Source organism: Sturnus vulgaris, chromosome 25, assembly GCF_052056855.1.
Source record: "Sturnus vulgaris isolate bStuVul1 chromosome 25, bStuVul1.hap1, whole genome shotgun sequence".
Taxonomy (NCBI): Eukaryota; Metazoa; Chordata; class Aves; order Passeriformes; family Sturnidae; genus Sturnus; species Sturnus vulgaris.
In genome coordinates this window covers 1,251,640-1,278,165 of record NC_142267.1, presented here as the reverse complement: position 1 = coordinate 1,278,165, position 26,526 = coordinate 1,251,640, and the positions used below count along the sequence as shown (strand labels likewise).

The 26,526-nt window shown below is 52.2% G+C and overlaps 1 protein-coding gene across 4 annotated transcripts; it reads left to right on the top strand.

Annotated features, from left to right (window-relative positions):
* NOC2L (NOC2 like nucleolar associated transcriptional repressor) lies at positions 1-26,526 on the top strand. Of its 4 annotated transcripts, none has more exons than XM_088178935.1 (19): positions 1-76; positions 482-676; positions 1,083-1,251; positions 1,639-1,758; positions 2,267-2,384; positions 2,686-2,776; positions 3,183-3,261; positions 5,158-5,268; positions 6,160-6,273; positions 8,221-8,409; positions 10,823-10,962; positions 13,513-13,624; positions 16,187-16,300; positions 16,487-16,588; positions 19,791-19,934; positions 20,703-20,816; positions 23,722-23,857; positions 25,129-25,272; positions 25,717-26,526. In XM_088178935.1, exons 1-19 carry the CDS (start codon positions 57-59, stop codon positions 25,842-25,844), a joined length of 2,340 nt encoding a protein of 779 aa, XP_088035061.1. In that variant the 5' UTR covers positions 1-56; the 3' UTR covers positions 25,845-26,526. The 4 variants fall into 4 exon arrangements, with proteins under 4 accessions (XP_088035061.1, XP_088035058.1, XP_088035060.1 ...); XM_088178932.1 differs by having other exon boundaries at positions 25,714-26,526; XM_088178934.1 differs by having other exon boundaries at positions 1,080-1,251.

Sequence of the window (26,526 nt, the reverse complement as noted above, 5' to 3'; positions counted from 1 at the left end):
GCCCCCGCCGCGGTACACGCCGGGAGCGGAAGCGGCGGCCGCGTGGCGGAGGCAACATGGCGGCCCCCGGCAGGAGGTGAGCGCCGCGCCGGGAACGCGGCCGGGACGCGCTTTCCTCGCTTCCCACGCTCTTTTTCGTCCCAAGTTCCTTTCCCTTCTCACTCGTTCCTTTCTCCTCTCACCCGCTTCTTTCCTCTCTCACTGTCCTTTCCCTTTCCTCGCTCTCTTTTCCCCTCCTGTCTCTCCTTTCCCCTTCCTATCTCTCATTTCCCTTCTCACTCTCCTTTCCCTCCTCTCTCTCTTTTCCCCTTCCTCACTTTCCTTCCTCTCTCTCTTTTCCCTTTCCTCGCTCTCCATTCCCCCTCCTCGCTCTCCATTCCCCTTCCTCTCTCTCCTTTCCCTCCTCACTCTCCATTCCTTCCTCTCCCTCTTTCCCCCTCCTCTCTCTCCTTTCCCCTCTTACTCTCCTTTCTCCCCACAGGAAGCTGGCAGAGCTGAGCCTGGACGAGTTCCTCGCTGCCGGCTCGGACTCGGAGCATGACGGCGGCTGGGAGGAGGATGAGGATGCGGATGAGGATGATGAAGAAGCCAAGGGCAGCCGGGCTCCCAGCGGCGCTGCGAGGCAGCGGCGGCCGAGCGGGAAGGCGGCCCAGGGGCTGCAGGCACGGCCGGGCAGGTGAGAGCTGGGCACGGCCCGGGAGGGGCGGCTGAAGGAGCTGGGGGGGGTGTTCAGCTCAGAGAAAAGGAGCTCAGGAAGGAGATTTTTGTTTTTCACAGGAGGGGACAGCACCAGGGAATAGGGAATGGCCTCGGTTGTACCGGGGGAGGCTCAGGTTGGGACATCAGGAGGAATTTCTCCACGGAAAGGGTGGTCAGGCCTTGAAAGGGGGCAGTCCCCATCCCTGGAGCGATTCTGAGGAACTGAGAAACAATTTGGTGTTGGTTTTTCCAGGCGTTTTCATCTATCCCAGCACAATCTGGTACCTCGCTGTGAAGATTTCTTTAATCCTTCATGAAACGTTTTTCTTGCAGCCTCAGCAGAACTCGGAGCAGTGAATAAACCATTAATTCTGTCCCAGCAGGAAGAAGGGAAAGGCATCTGAGCACAAAGATCAGCTCTCCAGGCTGAAGGACAGAGATCCCGAGTTCTATAAGTTCCTGGAGGAGAACGATCGCAGGCTGCTGGATTTTGATGCCTCAGACAGCTCTGAGGAGGAGGAGGCTCTGCACAGACCCCCTGATACCCTCGAGGTACCTGGAATCAGTGAACTCAGTCCATGTGCAGTGTTTGTGTGCCAGCCCTGAATCATGGAATGATTCGGGTTGGAAAAAACCTTAAAACTCATCCAGTCCCAGGCTGCTCCAAGCCCTGTCCAGCCTGGCCTTGGACACTTCCAGGGATCCACAGGGGCAGTCACAGCTTTTCTGGGCACTGTGCCAGGGCCTGCCCATCTCCCAGGGGGGAATTAATTCTCAATATCCCATCCAAACCATTCCTGCTTTCCACAGAGTGCTGGGAACAGCGTTAATAAATCAATCCTGCCTCCCTCCCTCCCTCATCAGCTGCTCAGGCAAAGAGCTGGGGCCAGGCAGGAGTTGTAGAAACCTTTCCTCAGTCCCTCCTGCTCATCTCTCTAGGAAGCCAGTGATGAAGATGATGATGATGAAGACGAAGAACAAGAAAAAGTCAAAAGGAAGAAAGTTTCCCTCATCCACGTGAGCTTGAAAATGGTGGAGGAGTGGAAGAAATCTGCCCAGGTGAGCAGGAACACAAAGCACTGGAGAGTTCTCCCTGCCTGTAAAAGGCCAGTTTAGGATTTGTTAATCTGGCACAGAATTTATGTCCCAAGCCCCCAGAGTGCCTTCAGCAAGGCTTTGTCATTTCTCTTGGGCTGCAAGATTCACATTCTTCCATTCCACGTGAGGGAGAAGCTGCAGAAACGTGGCTCAGAAGAGGCCAGAATGATAAATTTGGATTTTGCTAAGCCTTTGGCAGCTCCAGGAGCTTTCTTAGTCACATATTTAGTAGTGATGGAAGTTGCTTGCAGCTGATTAATTCCTTCTCAAGCCTCAGCAATTAAAAACCGATTTTAGGGGAGGTGAAGGCCACTGAGTTTTTTAACCCTGACCTGATGCTCGAGCGTGGAGCTCTCTTTGCCATCAAGGTTCCAGTGAATCCCAGTACTCCTGTCCCAGCCAGGAGTGTCACAGTTCCAGGACATGCCTTGTTTCTCCTCCTCACCAACCCCTTTTCTTCTTTCCCCAGAGGAGTCTCACCCCAAAACTCTTCCATGAGATCACCCAAGCCTACAAGGCAGCTGTGGCCACCACCAAAGGGGACAGTGGTGGTGACCCCAGCAAGTTCCAGGTGACTGACACTGCAGGTGAGGGAAGGGAAATCATCTGGGAGGGGGAGAGTTCATTAATTCACCCTTTCACTTCATTAAGGAGCTGCTCTGGGATTTTTTTCTTTCAATGGTGGCTTCTTGGTGCTGCTTCCTTGGAGAGGTGCTCCCTCTGAAATCTAATAAAAAATTCGAATATAAAGCAAACTTGGGGTTTCTAGAAGGAAATGCAGGAGTTCTGCCATGGAAATTACTGGCTTCAGTTGCTCTTTTCCCATTAGGAAAACCAGGAATACATGGAAAACCACTGACAAATGCTTTCCTGGCTTGTTTCACCCAGTGTTCAATGCCCTGGTGTCCTTCTGTATCCGGGACCTCTTCCAGCACCTGCACAAGCTGCTGCTCCCCAAAGCCCCCAAGAACAAACTCAGGTAAGTCCGGGGGGGTTTGAGAGTTTCAGGAAAGCTGCTGGGGATTTTCAGAGGTGCCAGCTCCTCCCAAACTCTGGGAGCCTGAGGATGCTCATGGGGTTTTTTTTTTCTTCCCCCCCCAGTCGTGTCCCCTGCAGTATCAAATTCCAGATATTTGCAGAGGCCTGAGTGGCTTCAGGAAGGTCAGGAATTGCCTCTGTGTGCACTCAGGGGACAGTTCAGGCACTGGAAATTGGTTTTCAACCTTTGTGCTGTGTCCCTGCAGTGTCATCCAGCTGCTCATGCTGTGCAGGGAATTTTTAGTGCAAGGAATTGATCTCACTGCTCATTTTGCTGCTGAAATCTGATTTATTTGGGGCTTTTTTTTTTTTTTTTAAAGCTAAACCCAACTCTTGCTCTTTTCCAGAATGGTTCTCCCTTCCAGCAGCCCCCTGTGGGGAAAGCTACGACTGGACATCAAAGTTTATCTTGGCTGTACCATCCAAGTAAGAAATATCATTTTCTGTTTGGGGGGGCCCTTGCTGAGCTATTTTAAGATATTTTGGAGTGAAGCAGGTGGGGTTTGCCCCTCTGAGCTTTGTGTTCATTGTTTCCCTGTGTTGTTTTGGAATGATTTGGTCCAATTAACAATTTGGAAGTTCAGAGGATGCTTGGGTCAGAATAGGTAAGGCAGTAAAGAAAGCTTGAATTAACATTCTGGCAGCTCTCTCTGTTTTAATTTGTCTGGCAGATTAATATTTAATAGGCTTTAAAGTAGTTTGCAGTCTGTGTTCCTGCATTCTGCATCATTAATTCATTTTTTGGTGCTGTGATCTCTCCACTTGAGGCAAATACTGAGATGTTCTGTTGGTGACCTCACATGTGGCATCTCTGACTGTGATAACATTCCATCCCATCCATCCAGAATTCCTGGCCTTTCAGAGACAATTTGTGGCTTATTTCTGAAGGAAACTCCTGCCTCCACTTAATTTTTTTTTTTTTTTTAATTGCTTCATTGGCATCCCCAGATTGGAATATTAAAACCAAAGCAGCACTGAAACCCTGATTTCTTCAGCAGCTGAGGGAGGGGATACCAGGAGAGACCAGGCAGGAGCTGCTGTCCCTCAGCTGGGAGCTGGCACAATGACTTAGCAGAAAGAGCAATTTGATCAGGAGAGATTTTTTTTTATTATTATTATTTTTTATATTTTTTTTCCCTCAAGCTGTGGTGCCTCTCTCCAGCAGCAGAGGATTGCAGACAAGGAAAAGCTGGGAATGCAATCCCAGCTCCTGGGCTGACTCCTGAGAGCCCTCAGTCCCAACCTTGGGACTCCGTGGATTTTTCTGGCACAATTTCTGAACAAAATCTTCTCTTTTTGGTGTGTGAGGGACTTGGCAAAATCTGCTCAGTCCAGAATCTTTGCAGAGCAGGGAAGAGGATGAGGAAGCAAATTAAAAGTGGACAAAATGCCTGTGGTGATTCCAGCAGCTGGGACAGAGCCTCCCTGAGTCACCTGGAGCTCACCTTGGCTGCAGCCAGCCGAGCTGGACAAGCTGCAAACACAAAGATTTGCTTCTTCACGTTTTGTCAAAGCTTTTCCTCGAGGCAGAGTTAACCCAAACACCCAAAAGATTCCAGCTCCCCACTCGGGAATCCTGGAGGTGCTCTCAGCCAGCTCAGGTGATGTTTCCTGGTGCAGACTGAGGCTGAATGTGACAGTGAGGTGACATTCTGGTGCCCTGCACTGCAGATAAACAGAGATTTTTTTTTTGCAGTGTCCACAAGGGAGGTGCTGTGTGAGGAGCTCAGGGGCCATGAGCTGATTTCTCTTTGCCTGATTTTTTAAATCAGCCCTGCTGGTGACTGTCAGCTAATTTCCATCTCTTCCAGGCAGATTTTTAGTAGCACAAAAGTTTCCAGGCAGGAGAAGGTATCAAACAGCTGATTGTATTCACAGGGGTTATTTTCAAACGTGCATCACTGTTTATTCTGTTGAGGGGTGTCCCTCACCTTTTGAACTTTGTGACTGGCAGCCCAGGTCATCCAAAATGTCACACAGATTGATATTTCTGAGTTCAGCACAGAGGGGAGTGACCCACCCAGGCCTCCTGGAAAGTTTCGTGACAGCTCCCATGTTTTGTGAGCATCTCTCAACACAGTCATAACTTTTATCAGGACCAAGTTTTAAGAAGCAACCCCTGGGGCAGGGCCCCCTCTCAGCTCCCTTCTGCCATTGATTCTGGGCTCCTGAGTTCCCATTTTCAGGCTGAGGCACCTGCAGGGCACCTCTGATCCAGCAGTTTGTGGGAGCTCCTTCCTGGAGCGTTTGGAACAAAATGCAGCTGGGGAGGGGTGATGAGCCCTGCCTGCAAACTTGGGGCTGTTTTGTTCTCCTCCACAGCTGCTGTCGTGCCTGACAGAGGCCTCAGTGGGTGCAGCAGTCCTGCAGCACGTGAATGCCACAGTTCCATATTACCTGTCCTTCCCCAAGCAGTGCCGGGCCCTCCTCAAGGTAAGGGCACGTTTGGGATGTGCCAGTGACATCTGAGAGGCTTTTTTTATTTTCCCCCCCTATCTGTGGTATTTGGGCTGCATCCCCTGAAACTTCAGTCCCTTGTGGTGTCCCCTTGCTTTGCTGCTGTTCCTGGAGAGGATTCCTGCCTCTCTCTCTCTCTCCAGGTGCCACGAGGTGATGCCAGGCTCAGGTGAGTGTGTGGGTGGCTCTGTTTGTAGCTGCTGCTCGCCCAGGGAGGTGTTTTGGGTTTTTTTTGGGAAGCTGCTTCCTCCTCCCAGATGGAGGAATTGCTGCCAGGCCCTGGGAATGCCTTGAGCTGCCTCTCCACTCTGGGAGCTGGGGGTGGAATATTTGTGTGGCAGCTCAGTCACAAAGTGCTGAGTGTGAACAGCAGCACAGGAGGTGTGGGGGAGACACAGAGGGGGCAGCAGGGTGGGCCTGAACGGAGCTCTGGAAGGAGGCAGGGGAGCCTTTGATGATGGAGAGGGCTGAAAGCATTTCTGAGAATTTTCCAGCCCTGCACTGAAGCCTCTCTGTGCTGTGCTCAGGTGACAGCTCTGGGGGGGGGACACCAGGTGAGCCTGGGGGGGAGATGGAGTCACTCAGGAGACTTCCAATGAATATTTGATCACACAAATAAAAGTTGTGCGTTTTTTAGAGGTGCTGGTTTTGGACAGGTTCCTTTATTGATCATGGGAACATCAGCCTTGGCTGTTGTGTGGTGTCCCAGTGAGAGTGTGAGGACAGTGAGTGTGACTGCCAGCACATTGTGTCACCTGTGTGTCACCTGGCTGCCTGCTTGCTGGCCCAGAGGGAGGTTCAGGGCTGTCTGTGGCCAGCAGGGAGCTCTCTGTGCCTTCACTCACCTGTGTGTGTGTTTTATCCCAGCAAACCATCACTCTGTGGAGCACAGGGGAGGAGACAGTCAGAGTCCTGGCCTTCCTGGTGCTCAACAAGATCTGCAGGTACAAGAAGGAGGTTTACCTCAGCCCCCTGCTCAAGGTAAGCCTGGCTCTTGCTGAGATCTGCACCTTTTCATCCTCAGAGCAGAAATTCTGTCAGGTCAGGGTGATCCCTGCTTCCCACTGCTGCCCTTCCTGCTGGGGGCACAGAGAGTCAGCAGGGGAGCTCTCAGGTGAATTTTCATCTCCCAAATTCCTGAGGGCTTTTGTGAGTGCTGACATCCTCCTGTGCTGCTCTGACCTTTCAGCTGAGCTCCCAGGTGAATTTTCCTGCCACAGTGGCACCACCTGAGCTGTGCCCAGCCATCCCCACGTGTGGCCCTGAGCCTCCTGCAGCTTTGTCCTCTTGGTGCCAGGCAGTGCTGGGGACATGTCCAGGCTAAAAACACTCCTGTGTGCCCTGCAGGAGGAGGAACAGGCTGGGTTATTCCATTCTGTGATCAAAACAACTCTCCAGCCCTGGTTTGGATACATTTGAGAGGGGCAGAGGAGTCAAAAAACGCTTTTTGCTTTATTTTACACGGGGATTTCTTGTAACAGCAGTGCAGGGGCTCTGCAGCACTTCATTATGGTTTGTGTCAATCTTGTTTGTGTTCTTCTCAAAGCCAGGATTAACAGAAACAAGACTGAAACAGTTTTTCTCGTGTTTGGGCTTGGATGTTTATTATATCTTATCAGAAAGTACAAAGAGTTCAACAGCATTTCCAGCTACCTGCTAGAAGTGAGGAAAAATGGCCACAGATGCAACTGCTGCAAGGTCTTTTAAGATAAAATAGTCCAATAAAAGATTTACACCTCTATTATTTATACTTTTGACCTAATAACCAGATTGCCATGACCCTTGGAGTGACACTGACTGACCAACCACAAACTGGTGGTACCTGAAAATCGTGGAGAAGGAAGATGAACAAAGAGACAATGCCTAAAATTATCCATATTGTCCCATACTTATTAACTATACTGTGCAAACCTTTAATTTAAAATCCTGTGAAAGCACACTCTTCTAATTCACTACACACTCTTCTAATTCACTACACACTCGTGATTTTTACTTCATCATTTCTATTTAGAAGCACTTTCCAATCCCTCAGGTCAAAAGCAGTGTTTTCCAGGGGGGGTCAGTGCCTGAAAGCACAGAAAGCTCAAAATCTCTCTAAATTGTGGTTACTGAGCTGGAGAGAGAGAGAGAGCAATGACAGCAACACACAGAGACTTTTTTTTTTAGGGAAAAGAAGGCATTTATTGAGAGCATGGTTTGTACTTAAATGATTTTCTGCAGAGCTAAAATAAGACAGTAGCTCATTGGATAATGGAGAAAACATTTTTGGGACAGTACTTTAGAAGGCACCAGGTGTTAATTGAATATGTTATAAATGAGAGACAAAAGTGTCGACATTCAGCAAAATTTAGATTGTTTTATTTGATGCAGAAAGAGCAAGTGCTCTTTTTATACTGTGGGTTCTTGTACATAAATTCACAGAGCCTTTGGGTGATAATCAGTCACAGGTTGCCCTCTGGTCTTTGTAGATAACCACCAGGGAAGTTCTGGGAGTCTGGATTTTGGGATAGGCAGCATTGATCAGACAAAGGCAGGAAGGGCTTTTTGGGAAGTTCGATTTTGCAAGTTGGGAGCTGATACAACTTATTTGAAAAACATAACATATTATAATGTAACATAATAAAACATAACAGAATTATTTAATCATATAATTTCCTTTATCTAGTGTCCACGCTTCACTTCAGAGCTCAGTATTCTGGTTTATACAAACCCCAAATGCTTTTGTGATGAACACCAATCTTTTATCAATTATCACAAATATTTATTAATTCTATCCTCTTTTGACTAAACTATTATCCTGGGAGAAGATTTCCTTATTGGAGCTGTTTGTGGGAAGAGAACCAGGACAAAATCCATTTTTTTTTAACAGCGTGTTCACTCTTCCTGCGAATCCAACAACTTCTCCCTTTTCTTCTCTTCTCTGTGCAGCAAATGTACATTGCCTTCGTGAAGAACTGCAGGTTCACCTCTCCCACCGTGCTGCCCATGATCAGCTTCATGCAACGCACTCTGACCGAGCTCTTCTCCCTGGACACTCACACCTCGTACCAGCACACCTTCATCTACATCCGCCAGCTGGCCATCCACCTGCGCAGCGCCATCACCCTCAGGAAGAAGGTGGGAACCTCCCAGGGCCCCGCCTGCAGCAGGGACAGGCGGAGTTAAAGCTATAAAAAAGGGATTTATTCCGACACGTTTCGTTTTGGGAGGCGCAAGAGCTCGGCCGTGTCTCCGTCACCTCATCCAGGATGGATTCCACGAGTTTCACATTTTGATCGGTTTTGGTCCATTTCCACATTGGGGTTCGTTGTTCAATCCCAGCTCCAGGTTCTGCAGTCTCACCCTCCCAGATTCTCTCCTCCAGTCGTTGCTGTTTGCACTTTTTGGGGCTGGAGCTGTAGGGATGTCCTTGGTTGTGGGGCTGGGAGGAGAACTTGGAACACTTTGTGTGGAGTTCACACCACGCACCAATGCAGTGCAGAATCTGGAAAATACAAAAGTTAAACCTTAAGGCATCATTCCTTGGTGGGGAAGGAGTTTTCCCTCCCTCCTAGGAGGAAATTTGTGGAGAGGAATTGCAGTGACCACTTCAGGCTCTTGTGGTGTCTGACCCATTGTTGGACCAACCTGGGAGTTGTCAAAAATTTAGTTAAAATTTTAACTTAGTTGTCTAAATTCAGTTAAAAGTTTAGTTGTGCTAAAATTTCAGCCAGGAAGGAGAAAAAAAATTGAAGCTTTGGGGTGAGCTAATTGTGGCCTCACAGGAGCTGAAAGGAGCCTGTGAGAAAATCTCTGTCCAGCATTCCCAAGGGCCTGCAGTGGCAGGAGGAGGGGAAATGGATTCACACTGACACGAGGGTTAGATTGGACACCAGGAGACAATTCTTCCTTCTGTGAGGGTGGGGAGGCCCTGGAATGGATTTCCCAGGGAAGCTGTGGCTGCCCCTGGATCCCTGGGAGTGTCCAAGGCCAGGTTGGATGGAGCTCAGAGCACCCTGGGCTGCTGGAAGCTGTCCCTGCCCGTGGATGCTCTTCAAGGTCTTTTTTGAACCCAAATCCTCCTGCAGGCTCCGAGTTCCTTTTCTCTCCCCACTTGCAAGAGTTTTGTGCTGCATTTCCCATCTTGGACACCTTTTTTTTTCTCCACTCTGAGGCTGCTGTTTGCAGCTTCTGTTACAAAAAGCTGCAGGTAAAGCAGCTCAGGAGCCACCCTGGGGTGTTTAAAGGACTTAAGTGAACAAAGCAGCTCAGACCTTTGGGGAGAAGCCCTGGTTTCAGCCACCTCCAGTCTGCCCTGGGAAATCTGAGTCAGATTGCTAATCCTGGATTTAGTCCTGTTTAGCAAAACAGACCCCACAGATTAATTGTTCAGCTGCCCCCAAACAGGGCAGGGTTTGTGCCCCAGTTAAATCTCCTGGCTGGTCAGACACGGGGATAAACAAGCAGAGATAAATGAAGTCTGGGCTGCAGATCCCCTAATTGGATTGCACTGGCTCCTTACACCCTCAGTTGTGGCCCAGACAAGGAGTAAATCCACTTGATGTCACAGCTGGGGAGGGTTCTGGGACTTCGGTGGGAATGGCACCACCAAAATGTCCAAATGTGAGCACTAAGCCTGTTGAAATGGAGCAGTGCTTGGTGCTGGAAGGTGATTAGCAGATTGCTCATCTGTTCTGTGCAGGAGAAGCTGAGAAAAGCTCCCTGCTCCATCTCAGTGACCTGGCAGAGCTCCTGTCCAGCTGTGCTTGGCTTAAATCCCTGCTTGGCCCAGTGGCTGCCATTAAACATTCTGTCCCAGTCTCAGGATTTGTGCATCCAGCTTTTCCATGCAGAAGAGCTGAGCTGGGCCTTGGGAGTCTGGAAAAAAATCCACAAATGGGGGCTGAGGCACCTTGTGAGTGCAGCCTGCTGTGGTTTGGGGTTACCTGCAGGGCTACAGAACTTGTAGGGAAGGGTTTCCTGCTGGGCTTTTATTCAATCTGGCACTGAGATCTGCTGCAGCACCTGCCCTGAGCCTTGAAAAGAATTTTGGTGCAAGCCTTGGGCTGCTGGGTCAGTGTCACTGCTGTCACCCTGCTGTCACTGCTGTCACCCTGCTGTCACCCTGCTGCAGTGCTGCTGGTAGCCAGAGCTGCAGCTTTGCTCCCTGCTCTGCTGCCTGGCACTTTTACCCTGCAGCTACAAAAAAAAAACCCAAAAAACCCGAAGCTGTCCTGGGTGGTGTGTGTCCCCTTTGCTGCAGTGATGAGCTCAGGATTCCCCGTGCTTGGCCACGTCCCAGTGCCTGCTGTGAGGTTGGGAACTCGTCCTTCTCCAAGCAGCCACACTTGAGCAGCAGCACATTGGTTTTATTCACTTTTATTTCCTCCAGGCACTGGCACCCAGTGAATTTGCTGCCCTGGGAATGGCAGCTCCAGTGTTGTTATTCCTCCCTGGGCATTGCAGTGTTCTGGATCAAACAAAGCACCTATCAAACACCACATTTTCAATTTCTGCCTTTATTTTTTTTTTTTCCCCCCTTTTGCTACAGGAGAATTTCCAGTCAGTCTATAACTGGCAGTACATCCACTGCCTGCACTTCTGGTGTCGAGTTCTCAGCACCATCCACCCCAGTGAGGTCCTGGAGCCCCTGATCTACCCCTTGACTCAGGTCATTATTGGCTGTATCAAGTGAGTAGAACCCTGAATTCTCTTTGCTCTGCTCTTTTGTGTTATTTTACAGTTCTGTGGTTTGGATTTAACCGTGAATGGTCTCAAAGCTGATTTAAATTCAGATTTTCCAGCCTGAGATGTGTGTGAGCAGCTGTTCAGGTGGTGACAGAGTTTTGGGGTGGGTTATTGTTTCCTCTTTGTGTAAGAAAAGTCTCAGTGTGAATAACCTGGGCAGATTATCCTTGTAACTGCAAGGAAAACGATCAGCCTTGCTTCAGAAAATCCTCCTCTGCAGCTCTGTAAGTACATTCAGAAGCTGCATTTTTGGTGCCTGTTTTTTGGGATTTGAAGAAGTGGGACACAGTTGTTATTTTCAGGATGTCTGCTGAGAATTCCCTTCCTCCCTCAGTCGACGTGGATGAAATGTTTGTGCTCTGAGGTGCTGTTAACAAGGAGCATTGAGGGAATTTGGGCATCTCTGGTGATCTCCCAAATCCTGTTAGCTCTGGTAACCAGATTCTCAGCTTTAAAACCCAGGTCTGGAAAAACTCCCCAGCGGTGATGAAGATAAGCAGATTTAAACGATCACATAAGAGGATGCAAACATCCCTCCTGCCACCCCCCTGCTCCTGGGGGTGCACCCAGGCAGCTCCTACCTGTCCCAGCAGATAAATCAGCGATCTGGGGCCCAGGAGAGGGGACTGGGCTGAGGCTCAGCAGGGTTTTAGCAGCTTGGCATGAGCCTGGCGAGGCTTTAGGGGTTTGGGAACCCCCACAGATGGGTTTGGGGTGACCTCGCTGTGCCCTTGCAGGACCTGATGGAGCTACGAGAAAAATGGAGAGAGGATTTCCCAAAGGATGGAGAACACAGGAATGGCTTCAAACTGAGAGAGGGAGGCTTCAGATGAAATGTCAGGAAAAAATTCCTCCCCCTAAGGGTGGTGAGGCCCTGGAATGGAATTCCCAGAGAAGCTGTGGCTGTCCCATCCCTGGAAGTGTCCAAGGCCACCTTGGACAGGGCTTGGAGCAGCCTGGGAGAGTGGAAGGAGTCCCTGCCCATGGCACTGCAGGAGCTTTAGGTCCCTTCCAACCCAAACCATTCCATGATTGTGTGATTCCAGCGCTGGGAAAACACAAACAGATCCCACCTGGAGCCTTTCCCCTGTCTGGGAGCTGTGGGACACGACGCTGTGTGACCTCTGCCATCCCTTCATTCTGCTGCTCTGGGATTTATCCCGAGGGATGGATGGCAGGAGAATTCCATTCCCCCAATCCCTGCTGTCCCCTGTGCCGGGAGGTGGCGCCTGGCCCCAGCACAAGGACGGTGTCCCCGTGTCTGTCCCCGTGTCTGTCTGTCCCCGGGACCTGCTCCCTCCTCCCTGAGCTGCTTTTTATCCCTGGGCTGACCCCTCTGATGGTTGTTTTTAGCAGCAGGAGCCCCTCTGGTGCTATCCCCTTTTTTTTCCCCCATAAACTTTTCCAGGCTCGGGTTTGTGCCCTGCTCCCAGTCTGAGCTGTGAAAACGAAGCTGTTCCCTGCTCTGTGTGTGCTTTAATGAGGATTTTTTTGGTGCCCGTGGCAATTGCAGAGGAGCAGGGCCAGCCTGGGTGTCCCTGAGCTGAGGCTGAGATTTCTCTGTCCCCTCTGGCCACCAGAATGAAATCAAAGCAAGCCCTGGGGCTGTTCCCACCCCCACAGAGTGGGAGGAGGGCAGGAGCCATTCCCAGTGATGGGAGGGCACTGGGGGCTCTGCTGTGAGCTGGAAGGAGTCACTTGGGAGGGGCTGGAGCTGTCCCCAAGCAGAGTTTTTGTCACTCCCTGTCCCCCAGCCCCAGGATGTGAAGCACAGCCACCCACTCAGAAATGAATGGGTTTGGTTTACAGTAAATCCATACCCTTAACAGCTTTATTCCTCAATTAATTCCTCAGGATGGCTTTCGTCATCTCCACAGGTGCCAGAGCAGGGGTGTGAAGCAGATTTATTTCTGCAGTGGCTCCAGTGATAATTATTTCACTATTTAGAAGGGGGATGCAGCTGATTTATGGGTGCCTGGTCAAACATTTTTATTTTGTGGGTTCTCCTGGATTGCTCAGCAAGTCCTCTGGGAAGGAGGGGGTTCATTCATCAGCTTGGGTCTGTCATCTGTGAGCTGGGGTTTGAAAACATAAAATTTTTAATGCTGGAGGCTTCAAGTGCAGGTCACTGAGTGGGACAGAAATGAGTTTTAGGGGTTGCTCTCCCTTCTCTCCCTGCTCTTGGGGGAGCTGATTCTGCTCAGTCCCAGCCTGACAGGGAGTTGGCTCAACCTTTGTCTTAATTAATTACCTTAATTATTTATTAATTAATTACCTTATATAATTAATTACCTTAATTATTCGAAACATGGGTGAAATTCAGTCAGGGCTCTTCCCCCTCCTCCTGTGGGGATTTTATTTCCATCTGTGGGGTGGCTTCAGCCCAGGTTTGCTGTGCAGATTTCTTCAGCAGAGTCCTGTGTTCACTGCAGCTGCAGTTCCTCTGTAAATTTGGCCTCATGTCATGAATTTTTATTTGTTTTTGCTGCCCAGGCTGGTGCCAACATCTCGGTTTTACCCCCTGCGAATGCACTGCATCCGTGCCCTGACCCTGCTGTCCCAGAGCACCAACACCTTCATCCCTGTGCTGCCCTTCATCCTCGAGGTGGGTTGTGCCCTGCTGAACACCCTCACTGCACCCCCTCCAGCAGCTCCTGAGCTTCCCAGGAGCTCACTGCCTAAAATCCCTGCCAAACAGCACCGAGAGTTCCCAAGAAAATAGGATTCGACAAATGGGATTCAGGTTTTGTTGTGTGTGAGTCGTACCTGAGACCAGGTGGGTGCAGAAATGCATTCCCAAGGGAATCCAGAGCTTCAGCTGGCTTGAAGGAATTGATGCTGCTGCTGTGATCATCTCTTGGTGAAGGCAGAGTTGTTCCTGACTGCAGGAAATGGAAAAAAAAAACCAAAAAACAAAAAAAAACAAACAAAAAAAACCACCTCAAGAATTAAAAGAATTATTTAGGAAGATGTCTGTGAGGAATTGAGCTTGCCATGAGGCTGCTCACATGGAGCAGAAGGGACACACACACAGCTGGGTTAAGCCTGACTCAGCCAGGCTCACTCCTAATCGAGTTGTCCTGAAGGAAAGGCTTTTGTGGTTTGGGGTTGTTGTCAAGGTCCTTTGCAAACCACATCCTCAGCCTGGGGAATGTTTATAAACCTCCTGCTCCCTGGCCTGGCTGCCTTTGCCATTCCCCAGCTTCCTTCTCTTGGTCCTGTGTGTCTGAAACCCTGGCAGCCAGATTTTGGGATGGAGGCATCTCCCCTCTGGAGCCACTGTGCTCGGGGGGGGGAGGATTCTTTTTGCTTTTTAGTGCTGTGAGAGAGAAAACTCAAACCCTTCCCCTCTTTGCATTCTGACCCAAACTCAGCAGCCATTTATCTGTGGACATGAATCCCATCCTGCACCTTGCCCTAAACCAAAATCCATTTAAAGCCCCTCACCCAAAGCATCCTGAGCCTGAGGGCATGAATTGGGGCTGGAGAGGGCAGTGAAGGATGCCAGGACAGGATGTTCCCCATTTGATGGGAAATCTTTTCTGTTCCACCTGAGTTCAGGTGCAGTGAAGGAGCAGCTGTGACTTTGTGCCCCCGTTGTGGGCAGGTTTTGGAGTGCAGGGCCTGGATGTGGCTCCTGTGGAGCTGCTGGTGCAAGGAGTGACTGCAACTCTGCCTGTCCCTCCTGCAGCTCCTCCAGGAGACACAGATGCAGTGTCTGTGCATTCCCAGAGGAATTGCCCTGGGAAGTGGGAGCAGCTTTGCAGTCTGGCTGCGGGTCCCAGCTCCCTTCCCTCTTCCCCACGTGCTAACTGGGAGCTTGGGAGTGCCAAAAAAAAAAAACAAAACAAAACCCCTCTCAAAAAATCCCTTTCCTTCCTGCCAGCTCTGCCCTGGCCTCCCCTGTGTCTGCCGGTGGTTATCCCTCCAGCCACAGGGCTGCCTGGTGACGTCCTGTGGCCCTCTGCTCCCTCATTATCCCCTTCCCAAGGATTCCTAGACATCAGTCACGCTGTTTCCTCAGCCTGGCCGTCAGCCCTGAGCATGGGGAACCACACTTCCTCCCCTTCCCAGCTCCCTGCCACCTCCTGGGCCACTTCCAGAGCCTCTGGCTGCACTTCCCAGCCTGCCTGGAGGCGTGGGAGGATGCCAGGGAGCCCCAGTGCCTTTAATGTGTCTGACCTGGGGGATCAATAGCTCTGTTTGGGCCAGAGAAATAACTGTGCATAACGAGGTTTATGGCATCGATTCCCCAGGCAAGGGCTCTTTGTTTGCACGAGCCCCCCACGCTTGTCCCTCCGTTCCAAACAACCCGGATTGCCAAATAAAACGGAAGGGATCAATAACAGACTCCTGTGGCCTGGGGGCACGGCTGTGACCCGAGCAGCCTCTCCCTCCTGCTCCCCTGTGCTTGTGGGGGGGCTGCTGATGGATCTGCTGCTGCTGCTGCACAGAGCAGAGAGAAACGATTTCGTGCTCGGGAGGGAGATCTCAGAAATGTTTGGGCACGGGGAGGGAGGAGCTGCTGGGGTTGCTGCAGAGTGTGGGTGAGCAGGATGTGCTCCTCACCCCTCTGTGGGTGCCATCACGTGGGCACATCTCATCACTTGGTGGCTTTTTTTTTTTTTTTTTTTTAATTTAATTTAAATGGGATTGAAGCCTCCCTTGATTGCCACATGGGATCCAGATTCCTCTGGGAATTTGCCCATACCCCGTGGTGTGAGCAGCTCTCCCTGGGACAATTATTTCAGTGACAACAGTGAATTCGGTGTAAGCATCACTTTGTCTTGCTCTGAAACTCTTGTCACCTTCAGGGCCAGCTCCAAAACCCACTCTAGCTTGGAGGTAAAACCTCTGACCATGAGAAAGGTGAGGCTGAGGAACAAACCTCAGTTCCCTGTGCTCCCACAGCTCCAGGTGTGGTTGGTGTTTGCTCCCTCCCTGTCCCTGGCTGGGATATTTGCTGGGATATTTAGGAAATCTCCCAGCCCTGTCCCTGGCTGGGTTATTTAGGAAAGCTCTGGATCAGGAATTGGGGTTTCTGCTTTGTCTTCTTGGCTCTGCCACCACCTGCACGCTCTTGGCTGAGTTATTTGATGATTATTTTGTGCTGTGATCACCTTTACACTCGTTTTTCTTTTTTTTTTTTCCTCTTTTTCTTTTCCAGGTTTTCCAACAAGTGGATTTCAACAAGAAGCCAGGACGGATGAGCTCCAAGCCCATCAACTTTGCTGTGATCCTGAAGCTCTCCAATGCCAACCTGCAGGAAAAGGCCTACAGGGTAAGTGGGACCTCAGCCTGCAGCAGTGCCTGGCTCCCCTGGGACAAGGAATGTGCTCTGTGTCCCTGTCCCCAAAGGCTGGAGATGCTTTTCCCAGTCTGGGAAACGCCAGGGATTGGGTGCTGCAGGAAATCTGTGGGGTTTAGGTCATACCCAGGCTCTTGGTTTGTGTTTCCCCCTGCTCAGGATGGACTCATTGACCAGCTCTATGACCTGATGCTGGAATATCTCCATGGCCAAGCCCACAGCATTGGCTTCCCAGAGCTGGTTCTCCCCACTGTCATCCAGGTAAGGGGGCAGACACTCGTGGTGGATGTGCACAGAGCAGGATAAAGTCGTGTAAGCTGCAGTGAGCTCAGGATGGTCCTCAAAACGAGGGGAGAGCCGTTTATCTCTGCTTAATTTGAATTTTTATTTGTGTTTTGGGGAGTTGGTGGGGAGGAGCAGAGGCATCACATCTGATTAGGCTGGAGGGAGGGGAAAGTGGCTCTGGAGTTTGCCTTCTGTTGGGAGCCAGAGTGGAGCAGAGGCTGCAGAGCTGCTCTGGGATGAGCTTGGGGTGGTGAAACTCAGCTGAGTTTTGGGGATTCGGAGCTGTCCCAGTTCCTGTGGGGTCTTGGAGCAGAACCTGTGCTCTGAGCCCCAGTTTTAATTGTCCTCAGCCTCCCCGAGGTGCTCTCCACAAGATGGCAATCTTCCCTTCCCCATCTTTCCAGTCTTCTCCAGTCTTCCCAATCTTCCCTTCACCATCTTCCCAATCTTCCCAATCTTCCCAATCTTCCTTTCCCCATCTTTCCAATCTTCCCCAACCTTCCCTTCCCCATCTTCCCAACCTTTCCTCCTCAGGCTCCCTCACCTGGAGCTGCAGCCAGCAGAGATCCCAAACACAGACCAGGGACCAGCCTGGAATTCTGCAGAGATCCCAAACACAGCCAGGGACCAGCCTGGAATTCTGCAGAAATCCCAAACACAGACCAGGGACCAGCCTGGAATTCTGCAGAAATCCCAAACACAGCCAGGGACCAGCCTGGAATTCTGCAGAAATCCCAACACAGCCAGAGTCCAGCCTGGCATTCTACAGAAATCCCAAACACAGCCAGGGACCAGCCTGGAATTCTGCAGAAATCCCAAATACAGACCAGGACCAGCCTGGAATTCTGCAGAAATCCCAAACACAGCCTGGAATTCTGCAGAGGCTTGAGGCTTGAGGATTGATGCTCTCACATTCCTGCTTGGCTGCCACTGCCCTCAGCCTCGTGGCGTCTGCCGGGCTGGGGGCTGGGTTTGGCTTCCCAAAATCCCCGTGTGGGGAGAGCCTTTTGTCCTGGAGAGCTTCCAGCCCCTCTGTGAGCTCCATCTGTGCCGAGCTCAGCCTCTCCCAGCCCCGGGGCAGGGCTGTTCCAGCTGGCACGGGCTGTGTCCCTCCTCCTCCTCCTCCTCTTCCTCCTCCTGCTCTGGTCAGCCACTCTGGGGGAAGCTGGGCTGAGCTTTTTCCAGACTCAGCTTCCCAAATTGTCTGCCTGGAAGGCAGGAAGCATCCAGCAGATGAAAGGAGAGCCAGTGGGGATGGGACACACTTCAAAGCTGCTGCTGGCCCAGGGCTGACCCCGTGGTGGTCACTGCCTGCAGGGATTGAGGGGGAAGAGCCCCTTCCTCCCTCCCCCAGCCCCTGGCAGGCAGCACAGGGCACAGGTGGGAGGCTGGAGAGGCAAAGCTGGCACTGAGGCAGGGGCTGGCAGGAGCCAGGTTTGGCTTGCAGGGAGCCAGAAGGGCAAGGAGGTGCTGCCTTGGCACTGCCAGCAGCACTCCTGCTGCTCCCCCTGTGCCCAGGGGGACGTTCCTGGTGTCAGCAGGGCACTGGGGACAGGGTTTGGCTTTCCCTGCTTCACTTCCAGTAAGAGGAGCTGGGGTTTTGCTCTGTGGTCTCTGCTGGCAGTGGGACAGAGCGAGCCCCAGTGATGACAGGGCTGGGATGTGAAGCTCAAAGCCATCCCCCCACACACACACACACATTGCAGAATAAAAGCAATCAGAACACCAAACATCTGATTGTTCTGTTGGGCAGAGTAGGGAAAAGCACACACAGAGATTCTGGTTTTTTCCCCCCCCTCCCTCTGTCTGTCCTTTATCTTCTCCCTCCCTGGTTTGTGTCCCTGCCTCTCCACACAGGGCTGGGATCTCATTAGGGTTCATTTATTAATTCTGTGGCAGGCAGAGGTGGGGCTGTGAGAGGGAGCACACAGCTCCAGACTGCCCTGACAGAGCCCAGGGTTCTGCAGGATTTCTGGTGACACTTCTGCAGGGGAAGAAAAATGATAATGGATGTGGCAGAGGATGGGATGGATCTGGGGCTGCAGCTGGGGGATCAAGTGAGATAAATCGAATGACAAATGCATCTCTCAGTGGAGATAAATATGCAGCACCTATAAAAAATAAATATTTTAGGAAGGGGGGGCTGAGGGCAGGACAGGCTTCAGCAGCAGCAGAATTGTTGTGCTGATGGTTTCTTTGTGCTTTGAGGGAAGCAGGGAAGGTCTTGGGTGTGAATTCCCATTTTTCTGAGCTGCTGCTGTGGTGGCAGCTGGGAGGGACAGGGACCAGGGAAGCTCCTGCTGCTCCTGAATGGGGAGATCCTGCAGCAAGCAGGATCAGAGGGCAGGGAGGGCCAGGCTGGCACTGCCACCTCTTGGCTAACAGTGACACCTCCCCACAGTGTGGCATTTACAGGGGGCAAAACATCTCCTTCCTTCCTGGAATCCTTCCTGGAATTCATCCTGGAATCTTTTCTTCCTTCCTGGAATCCTGGAATCCTTCTTGGAATCCTTTTTTCCTTCTTGGAATCCATCTTGGAATCCTTCCTGGAATCTTTTCTTCCTTCCTGGAATCCTTCCTGGAATCTTTTCTTCCTTCCTGGAATCCTTTCTTCTTTTCTGGAATCCTGGAATCCATATTGGAATCCTTCCTGGAATCCATATTGGAATCCTTCCTGGAATCCTTCCTTCCTTTCCCCCAGCTCTGTGTCCTGAGGCAGAGCCATGGCTGGAGGAGGCACTAATGGATTTATTTCCCTCCTGACAGCATCTCCACTGAGAGCAGGCTTCCATCCAGGTGAACCATTTCCTCCTGCCTCACTGGGTCTCTTCCTCCAAATCAAATGTCTGTGCAGCGTTTGTGTGTTTATTTATGGCTCCAGCCAGGAGCTTGGCCTGCAGGATTCAGCCTGGAGCTGGGGAGGGCTCTGAGCAGGCAGGGGAGGCACTGGAATCCAAGCCATGAACCAACCTGGCCACCCCAACCTTCCCTCCTGTCACCAAGAGCATCCAGAGCTCCTCGGTTCTTGGCTGGGAGGTGTCACAGCAGGCCAGTGCTGCTGCAGAGTTTACTTTGGTCATTTTTGGTGTGGATTTGAGCCCTGGGAAGGTCGGGGATGCCAACTGGGGTTGGCTTTGAGTGCTGGGTTTAATTCTTGCTCTCCTTTTCCTCCTCCCAGCTGAAATCCTTCCTGAAGGAGTGCAAGGTTGCCAACTACTGCAGGCCCATCCGGCAGCTGCTGGAGAAGGTGCAGGAGAACTCAGCTCACATCTGCAGCAGGAGGCAGAGAGCAGCCTTTGGTGTGGCCAGCACGGGGGCTGTGGTGAGCCTGGGGGTCCTGGGGGACAGCCTGGGGCTCCCCTGGGGATGTGGGGACAGCCTGGATGTCCTTGGGGACATGGGGACAGCCTGGGGCTCCACTGGAGGAGCAGGAGGCAGATTGTGTCCTGGTGGATCCTCTGCTCTGTCCCTGTCTCGTTCCTGCCTCCAGGACTCATTTTAGGGATTTTTTTCCATTACAGCATCACTGCCTTGCCCTCTGTTGTGTTCTCCCTGCAGCTGGAGCAGCAGGGAGTGTTCAGGAACTCTGGGTCCCAGAGGGCACTGAGCTCATTTTGGGAGAGCCTCCCGTGAGTTCCCAGCAGCTCTGACACTCAGATCTCTTCCAGCAGGCAGAAATTGCAGTCTGGGAACTCCCAGGCCAGCATGTGGAATTTGGGGATCTGCCATGAGCCGAAGCATCCTCTGAACCCCCAGAGATGCTCCTTTGTGCTGCCTTTGGCATCACAGGATTGCATTTTCCAGCTTTGCACTCCAGCTCTTGGCTCCCTCTGTTCTCCCTGCAGTGCCCAGGCTTTGCTTGGCCCCGGGGAGAGTTCTCAGTCCCACCACTCCTGACTCAGCAGCTGCTTAAATAACTGAGGCTAAATTCATTTAGTCCTGCTTGCCTCTGGGTCGTGGTTTCCAATTTCTGCCCAGGAGCTGGGAAAATGTGGTTTGGGAAAGGGTCTTCACCTTGTGCCCTTGACTGCTTGTGTTTATTGGAAAACTGCCTGGAAAAGCTTTAAATTTGTGTCCCTTTTCTGCACAGGAAGAGTGGGAGAAGCAGGTGAAGGAGGAGGGAACACCCCTGACCAAATATTACACCCAGTGGAAGAAGCTGAGAGAGAAGGAGATCCAGCTGGAGATCAGTGGCAAGGAAAGGGTGAGTACAAATCCTGACCCGGAGCCACAGCCAGGATGGTGCTGGGAATTTCCCTGCCCAGAAATGCCCAGGCTGTGACTCCCCACAGGCTGAGCAGGAGCTGCACGAGGAGTGGGAGGGAGCAGGGTCTGGGTGCTCACGGGCACAGCACAGATCTTGGGGGGGGTTTCTGCAGTTGGCAGCAATTCCAAAAATCCATGAACAGCAGGAGGGCAAACAGCTCCCAGAGCCTGGCACAGGCCTGGGCATCACCCACAGCTCGGGAGGGGCTGGAACTGCCCAGGACGGCCCTGCAGGGGGGACACAGAGCACGGGGAGGGCAGAAAACACCTGGAGTGCAGCCAGGGGACAGGGGACAGCCAGGGAATGGGGACAGGGGACAAGGGACAGGCAGGGAATGGGGACAGGGGACAGGCAGGGAATGGGGACAAGGGACAGGCAGGGAATGGGGACAGGGGACAAGGGACAGCCAGGGAATGGGGACAGGGGACACCAGGGAATGGGGACAAGGGACAGGCAGGGAATGAGGATAGGGGACACCAGGGAATGGGGACAGGGGACAAGGGACAGGCAGGGAATGGGGACAGGGGACACCAGGGACAAGGGGAGAGCCAGGGAATGGGGACAGGGGACACCAGGGACAAGGGACAGGCAGGGAATGAGGACAGGGACAGCACAGAGTGGGGCCAAGCTGCTGCCCCAGACTGGCCCTGCTACTGGAGCAGCTCTGCAGAGGAAATTTGGGCAAATTTGGGGTTTGCTCTGTACAGGGAGGCAGATTTGGGGTTTGTTCTGTACAGGGAGGCAGATTTGGGGTTTGCTCTGTACAGAGAAGCTGATTTGGGGTTTGCTCTCAGTACAGGGAGGCAGATTTGGGGTTTGCTCTGTACAGGGAGGCAGATTTGGGGTTTGCTCTCAGTACAGAGAGGCAGATTTGGGGTTTGCTCTGTACAGAGAAGCTGATTTGGGGTTTGCTCTCAGTACAGAGAGGCAGATTTGGGGTTTGCTCTGTACAGAGAGGCAGATTTGGGGTTTGCTGTCCCAGAGGCTGCCTGGCAGCTCCGCTGGTGAATGGGGCTGTTGTGTGGCTCAGTGGGGGACTGGTGGCTTAATGATGCAGCTTTGTGAGCCCCAGCAGGAGAGGGAACACCATGAGGCCCATTAGGGCCGGGAAAATCCATGTCCCATTAGCAGCCATTGGGGGGAAAAAAAGGTAATAACAGGGGAAAAAAAAAATAAAAAAAAGCAAGCCAGCCTGGCTGGGAGCTGCAGCTTGCCTTACACGACAGCTCTGAGCTTTTCTGCCCATTCCATTTGCTTTTCCCAGTGGTTTTTAATGGGATGGGCACTAATCAGCTTGGTGAGATAGGAACCCTCTAGCTGGGGATTAAAAGGCTGGCCCCCAAATTAGCTAATTAGTGCCTGTGTGTGATGAACACAGAGGCTGTGGCTGTGTCAGTGCAAATCCCAGTGATTTGGGATCACTCCACAGCAGCTTTGGGGTTTATTTTGGGGTCTCAGAAGGTTGGAGCTGGCACAGCTCATCCAGCTCGTGCTGATGTCACCCAAAGCTGCCTTTGGAAATGGGGATTTTTTTCCTGGGCACTGTGGGAATGTGGAATCCCCTAAAAGCCCCCAGGACAGCCTTGTCCCCCCAGAAATGATGGGAATTATGGAAAATGTTTTCACCCCGTGGTGGGGCTGGAACAGGGCCAGGCTGGGGAATGGAATGGAGGGGATTTAGGATCCTTTCCTACCCAAACCATTCTGGCATCCCATACCCAGCCCGGGATAGGTGCCAGCCATGGGCTCAGCACCTTGGCAGTGCCTCTGATCCTGCATTTTCCCTTGCCTGGGCTGTTTTTAAAGGCCCAGACAGGGAGGGGCAGAGGCCTCTGAGTGTGGCACAGAGAGCAGTGGGGAGGTGAGGATTTCAATCACCTGCCACTGGTGGGGGGTGATGATTTGTGCCCCTCTGCCCATCCCGGTGATTTCTGCCAAGTGCTCAGCTCCAGGATCGATGTGACCCAGCTGGGGACCAGAACCCTGCAGAAATTGCTGGAATTGGCTGCACTGGGAATGCACAGCTCCATCTCTGCTCAGCCCCATGCTGGCTGGCTGGCTGTCTGTCTGTCTGGCTGGCTCAGCTTTTGTTCCCAGACTGCTCCAGGGCTGTGCTGAGCCTGGAGAGCGTTTTGGGGTGGTCTGAGGGGTGGCAGGGAGAGCAAACAGAGTGCTGCCCCTGGGGCTGAGTGTTTCCAAGCCAGCCCTAATGTGTGCTAATGCCTGAGTGCATCCCAGGAGGGGAGTGCAGCCAGGCAGGGCAGGGGCAGCTGATGCTCACAGAGCACTTGGGATTTCATTTGCATTCTGATTATCTTTGTCCTGCCGGCCTGAGCCCCCTTGCAAGTAAATCCTGCCCCTAATCCCCCTCCGGAGAGGTGTAAAGAGCACTGAGGTGGTGTCGATTGAGAGACTTAATGGCATTGATATTGGCTGCCTGCTCCAGGGGCTCTTGGCCCCATTGATCTGTGCAGACAGACCTTGAGCATCCTCAGCACGTGAAATCTTCAAATCTGCCCCCAAAAGCAGAGAAGTGCCCAGAGGTGCCTTGCAGAGCTCCCACAGCCAGCCCCTCCCGGATATCGAGCACCTGTGTCCGTGCTGGGGTGCCAGCAGTGCGTGTTCCATGAGCTGAAGGGGTTTATTGGGGGGACATGAGTGCAGCAGCAGAGCTCTGTGTGTGTCCCTCAGCCCTGGGACCCCTCTCAGCCTGTGGCTGGCAGCACACAGACCCAGCTGCTCTGGGCAAAGCCAAGCTCCTGCCTTTATCATCATTATCAGCCTTTGACATTTAAAAGCTCACTGAGGGCTGTTCTCACTCTTGGCTTTGTTTTCTTTCCAGCTCGAAGATTTGAACTTCCCAGAAATCAAGCGCAGGAAGCAGGAAGAGAGAAAGGAGGAGGATAAGAAGGAATTCAAGGATCTCTTCGAGCTGGACAGTGACTCTGAGGAGGAGAATGGTGGATTCTCTGTGAAAGGTGCAGGGCTGGGGCTGGGCTTCTCCTTGTCCCCAATCCCATTTCTCCTCCTTGTCCCCAGTCCCATTTCTCCTCCTTGTCCCCAATCCCATTCTCCTTGTCCCCAATTCCATTCTCCTTGTCCCCAATCCCATTTCTTCTCCTTGTCCCCAATCCCATTTCTTCTCCTTGTCCCCAATCCCATTTTCCTTGCCCCCAATCCCATTCATTCTCCTTGTCCCCAATCCCATTTTCCTTGCCCCCAATCCCATTCTCCTTGTCCCCAATCCCATTTTCCTTGCCCCCAATCCCATTCTCCTTGCCCCCAATCCCATGTGATGGGGTCAGTGTGGCCCTGCCCTAAGGGGGTTTCATGCTGGGATCAAAAGATTCCCTGATAAGGATCCAGAGCACAGGATGCAGCAGCACTGAAGGTGTTTGGGACCCTTTTCTCTTTCTCTCTCTCCCAGCCCAGCTCTTTTTAAAGCCTCATTCCTGTGTTTCTTTTCCTGGGCACGCCCCACACTCTCTCCTCCCCCTGGCACCTTCCTTTTGTCACCCACAAGGTCAGAGCCAACACCCGGGGGATGCTTGGCTGAGCAGGTTCTGAGCATGGCAGGGGCTGTCACCAGCACAGGGATCTTTGATCCTGCCCTTGCTGCACTTTCTGATTTATTTATTTCATCCTGACTGATGCTCCAAGCCCAGAATCCCTGGAGAAGAGGGGCTGATGTCACCTGGGCTGTGACCACGAGAGGGCCACAGTAAATTGTGCAGCCTGCCTGGGGAGTTCAGCACAGAGTTTGGGGATAAATCCGGGTTTTCCTGCCGTGTTTTTGGGATGTTTGGGATGTCCTGGGTGTGTGCAGCAGGAAGGGAAGGGAACCTCCAGTTCCTTTTTGGAGCTGTGGAGATTCCTGCTGCTGGTGGTGCAGGAATTTCAGCAGGATCACACCCCAAAATCCTCCCAGGGCAGCAGGAAAGGAGCTGGATTCAGGAATTCCATCACACCAGGATGAGCTTTCCCCTGGCTGGGGTCTGTGCAAGGGCTGGAGAGGGGAGAGAATCCAGTTTGGGAATCTCTGAGCAGGAAAAGAACCAGGAGAGTGCTGCACTCCTGTGCTTTCCAGCTGGATTTGTGGCAGAAAAGGAAAGCTGGGGATTGGGAATGGCTCGGGAAGAGGTGCTGGGCTGACTTTTGGGGGGGATTTTTGTGTGAATTGAGGGTGTGGCACTCCTGAGCTCTGTGCCCCCTGCCCGTGCTGCTGCTCACACCCTGCAAACCCCTCCAGGCAAAGGCAGAGCCAGGCAGGCCTCGGATGAGAGCTCAGAAGCCAGCAGCAAGGAATTTGGGGAGGAGGATGATGATGAAGAAGGGAATTACGAGGTGGAGGAGGACGAGGAAGAACTGGAAGAGGACAGCGAGTCAGAGGAGGGTGAGTTTGGAATTCCTGCAGCACTCGAGTCTCTTCCCAGGGGTCTGCTGCAGCCCAGTGGGGTTCAGGATGCTCTGAGGTGACACCCACAGGGTGCCCTCACCCCTCTGAGCCCTGCCTCGGGCACAGAGTAACCCTTTCCTTGCTGGAGAGCTGCCCAAGCCCTGTGTCTTGGGAGTCCCTGCAGTGGGAAATGTGTGCCCAGACCTTGCTGGAAGCTCTGCCCTTCCTGTGCCCCCGAATTTCCCCAAATTTCCCCGAATTTCCCCGAATTTCCCCTGCTGTTCCAGCCTCAGCTGGGGCTGTGCCTCCCCCAGGCACCGCTGCTGCCCCAGCCCTGCAGGGCTCTCCATAATTAATGTCTGGCATTAACGAGTAACTAATTAATTAATTAGTAATAACGCAGCAAGCAGGATTATTGCCACCTCTCCTTTCCCCCAGCAGAGGAAGGAGCTCAGGATTCCCAGGAGAGGAGGAGCTGCCCCCGGGGCCTGGCCCGCTCCGACCTGGAGCAGCTGGCACAGGGTGGGGAGGATCTGGTGCAGGACCTGGAGTTTTCTGATGAGGACTGAGCACCCCCAGCCCCTCTGCACCCCCAGCCCCGGCACCCTCAGCACCCAGAGCTGCTGCCAGGGCCAGGGGCACAGCTGGGACCAGCCCCAGGTGCCCCCCAGCCACCCCCTCGCTGGCACCACCTGGGCTTGGAAATTCAGCCTGGACCTTTCAAACTCAGCCTGGACCTTTCAAACTCAGCCTGGACCTTGGAAACTCAACCTGGACTTTTCAAACTCAACCTGGACCTTTCAAATTCAACCTGGACTTTTCAAACTCAACCTGGACCTTTCAAATTCAACCTGGACTTTTCAAACTCAACCTGGATCCTCCAACTGGATCCTCCAGCTCAACCTGGACCTTTCAAATTCAACGTGGACTTTTCAAACTTAACCTGGACCTTTGAAATTCAACCTGGACCTTTCAAACTCAACCTGGATCTTCCAACTCAACCTGGACCTTCAGTTCAATCTGGACATTTGAAATTCAACCTGGACTTTTCAACTCAACCTGGACTTGAAATTCAACCTGGACTTTGAACTCAGTCTGGATTTTCAAACTCAACCTCGAATTTTCACCTCAACCTGGATCTTCCAACTCAATCTGGAATTTCAAACTCAACCTGGACTTTTCCAGCTTTTTCTACCAGTTCTGGTTTTGGTACCAATAAAACCATGGCCAACTCAAAGCCAGTAAAAACTG

What these genes read in the sequence shown, in the direction of transcription:
- NOC2L (XM_088178931.1), top strand. Translation starts at nt 57, where the DNA reads ATGGCGGCCCCCGGCAGGAG. An exon ending in GCCCCCAAGAACAAACTCAG is followed by an intron (nt 2,777 to 3,182) that starts GTAAGTCCGGGG and finishes GCTCTTTTCCAG; the next exon opens with AATGGTTCTCCCTTCCAGCA. An exon ending in TGCAGGAAAAGGCCTACAGG is followed by an intron (nt 16,301 to 16,486) that starts GTAAGTGGGACC and finishes CCCCCTGCTCAG; the next exon opens with GATGGACTCATTGACCAGCT.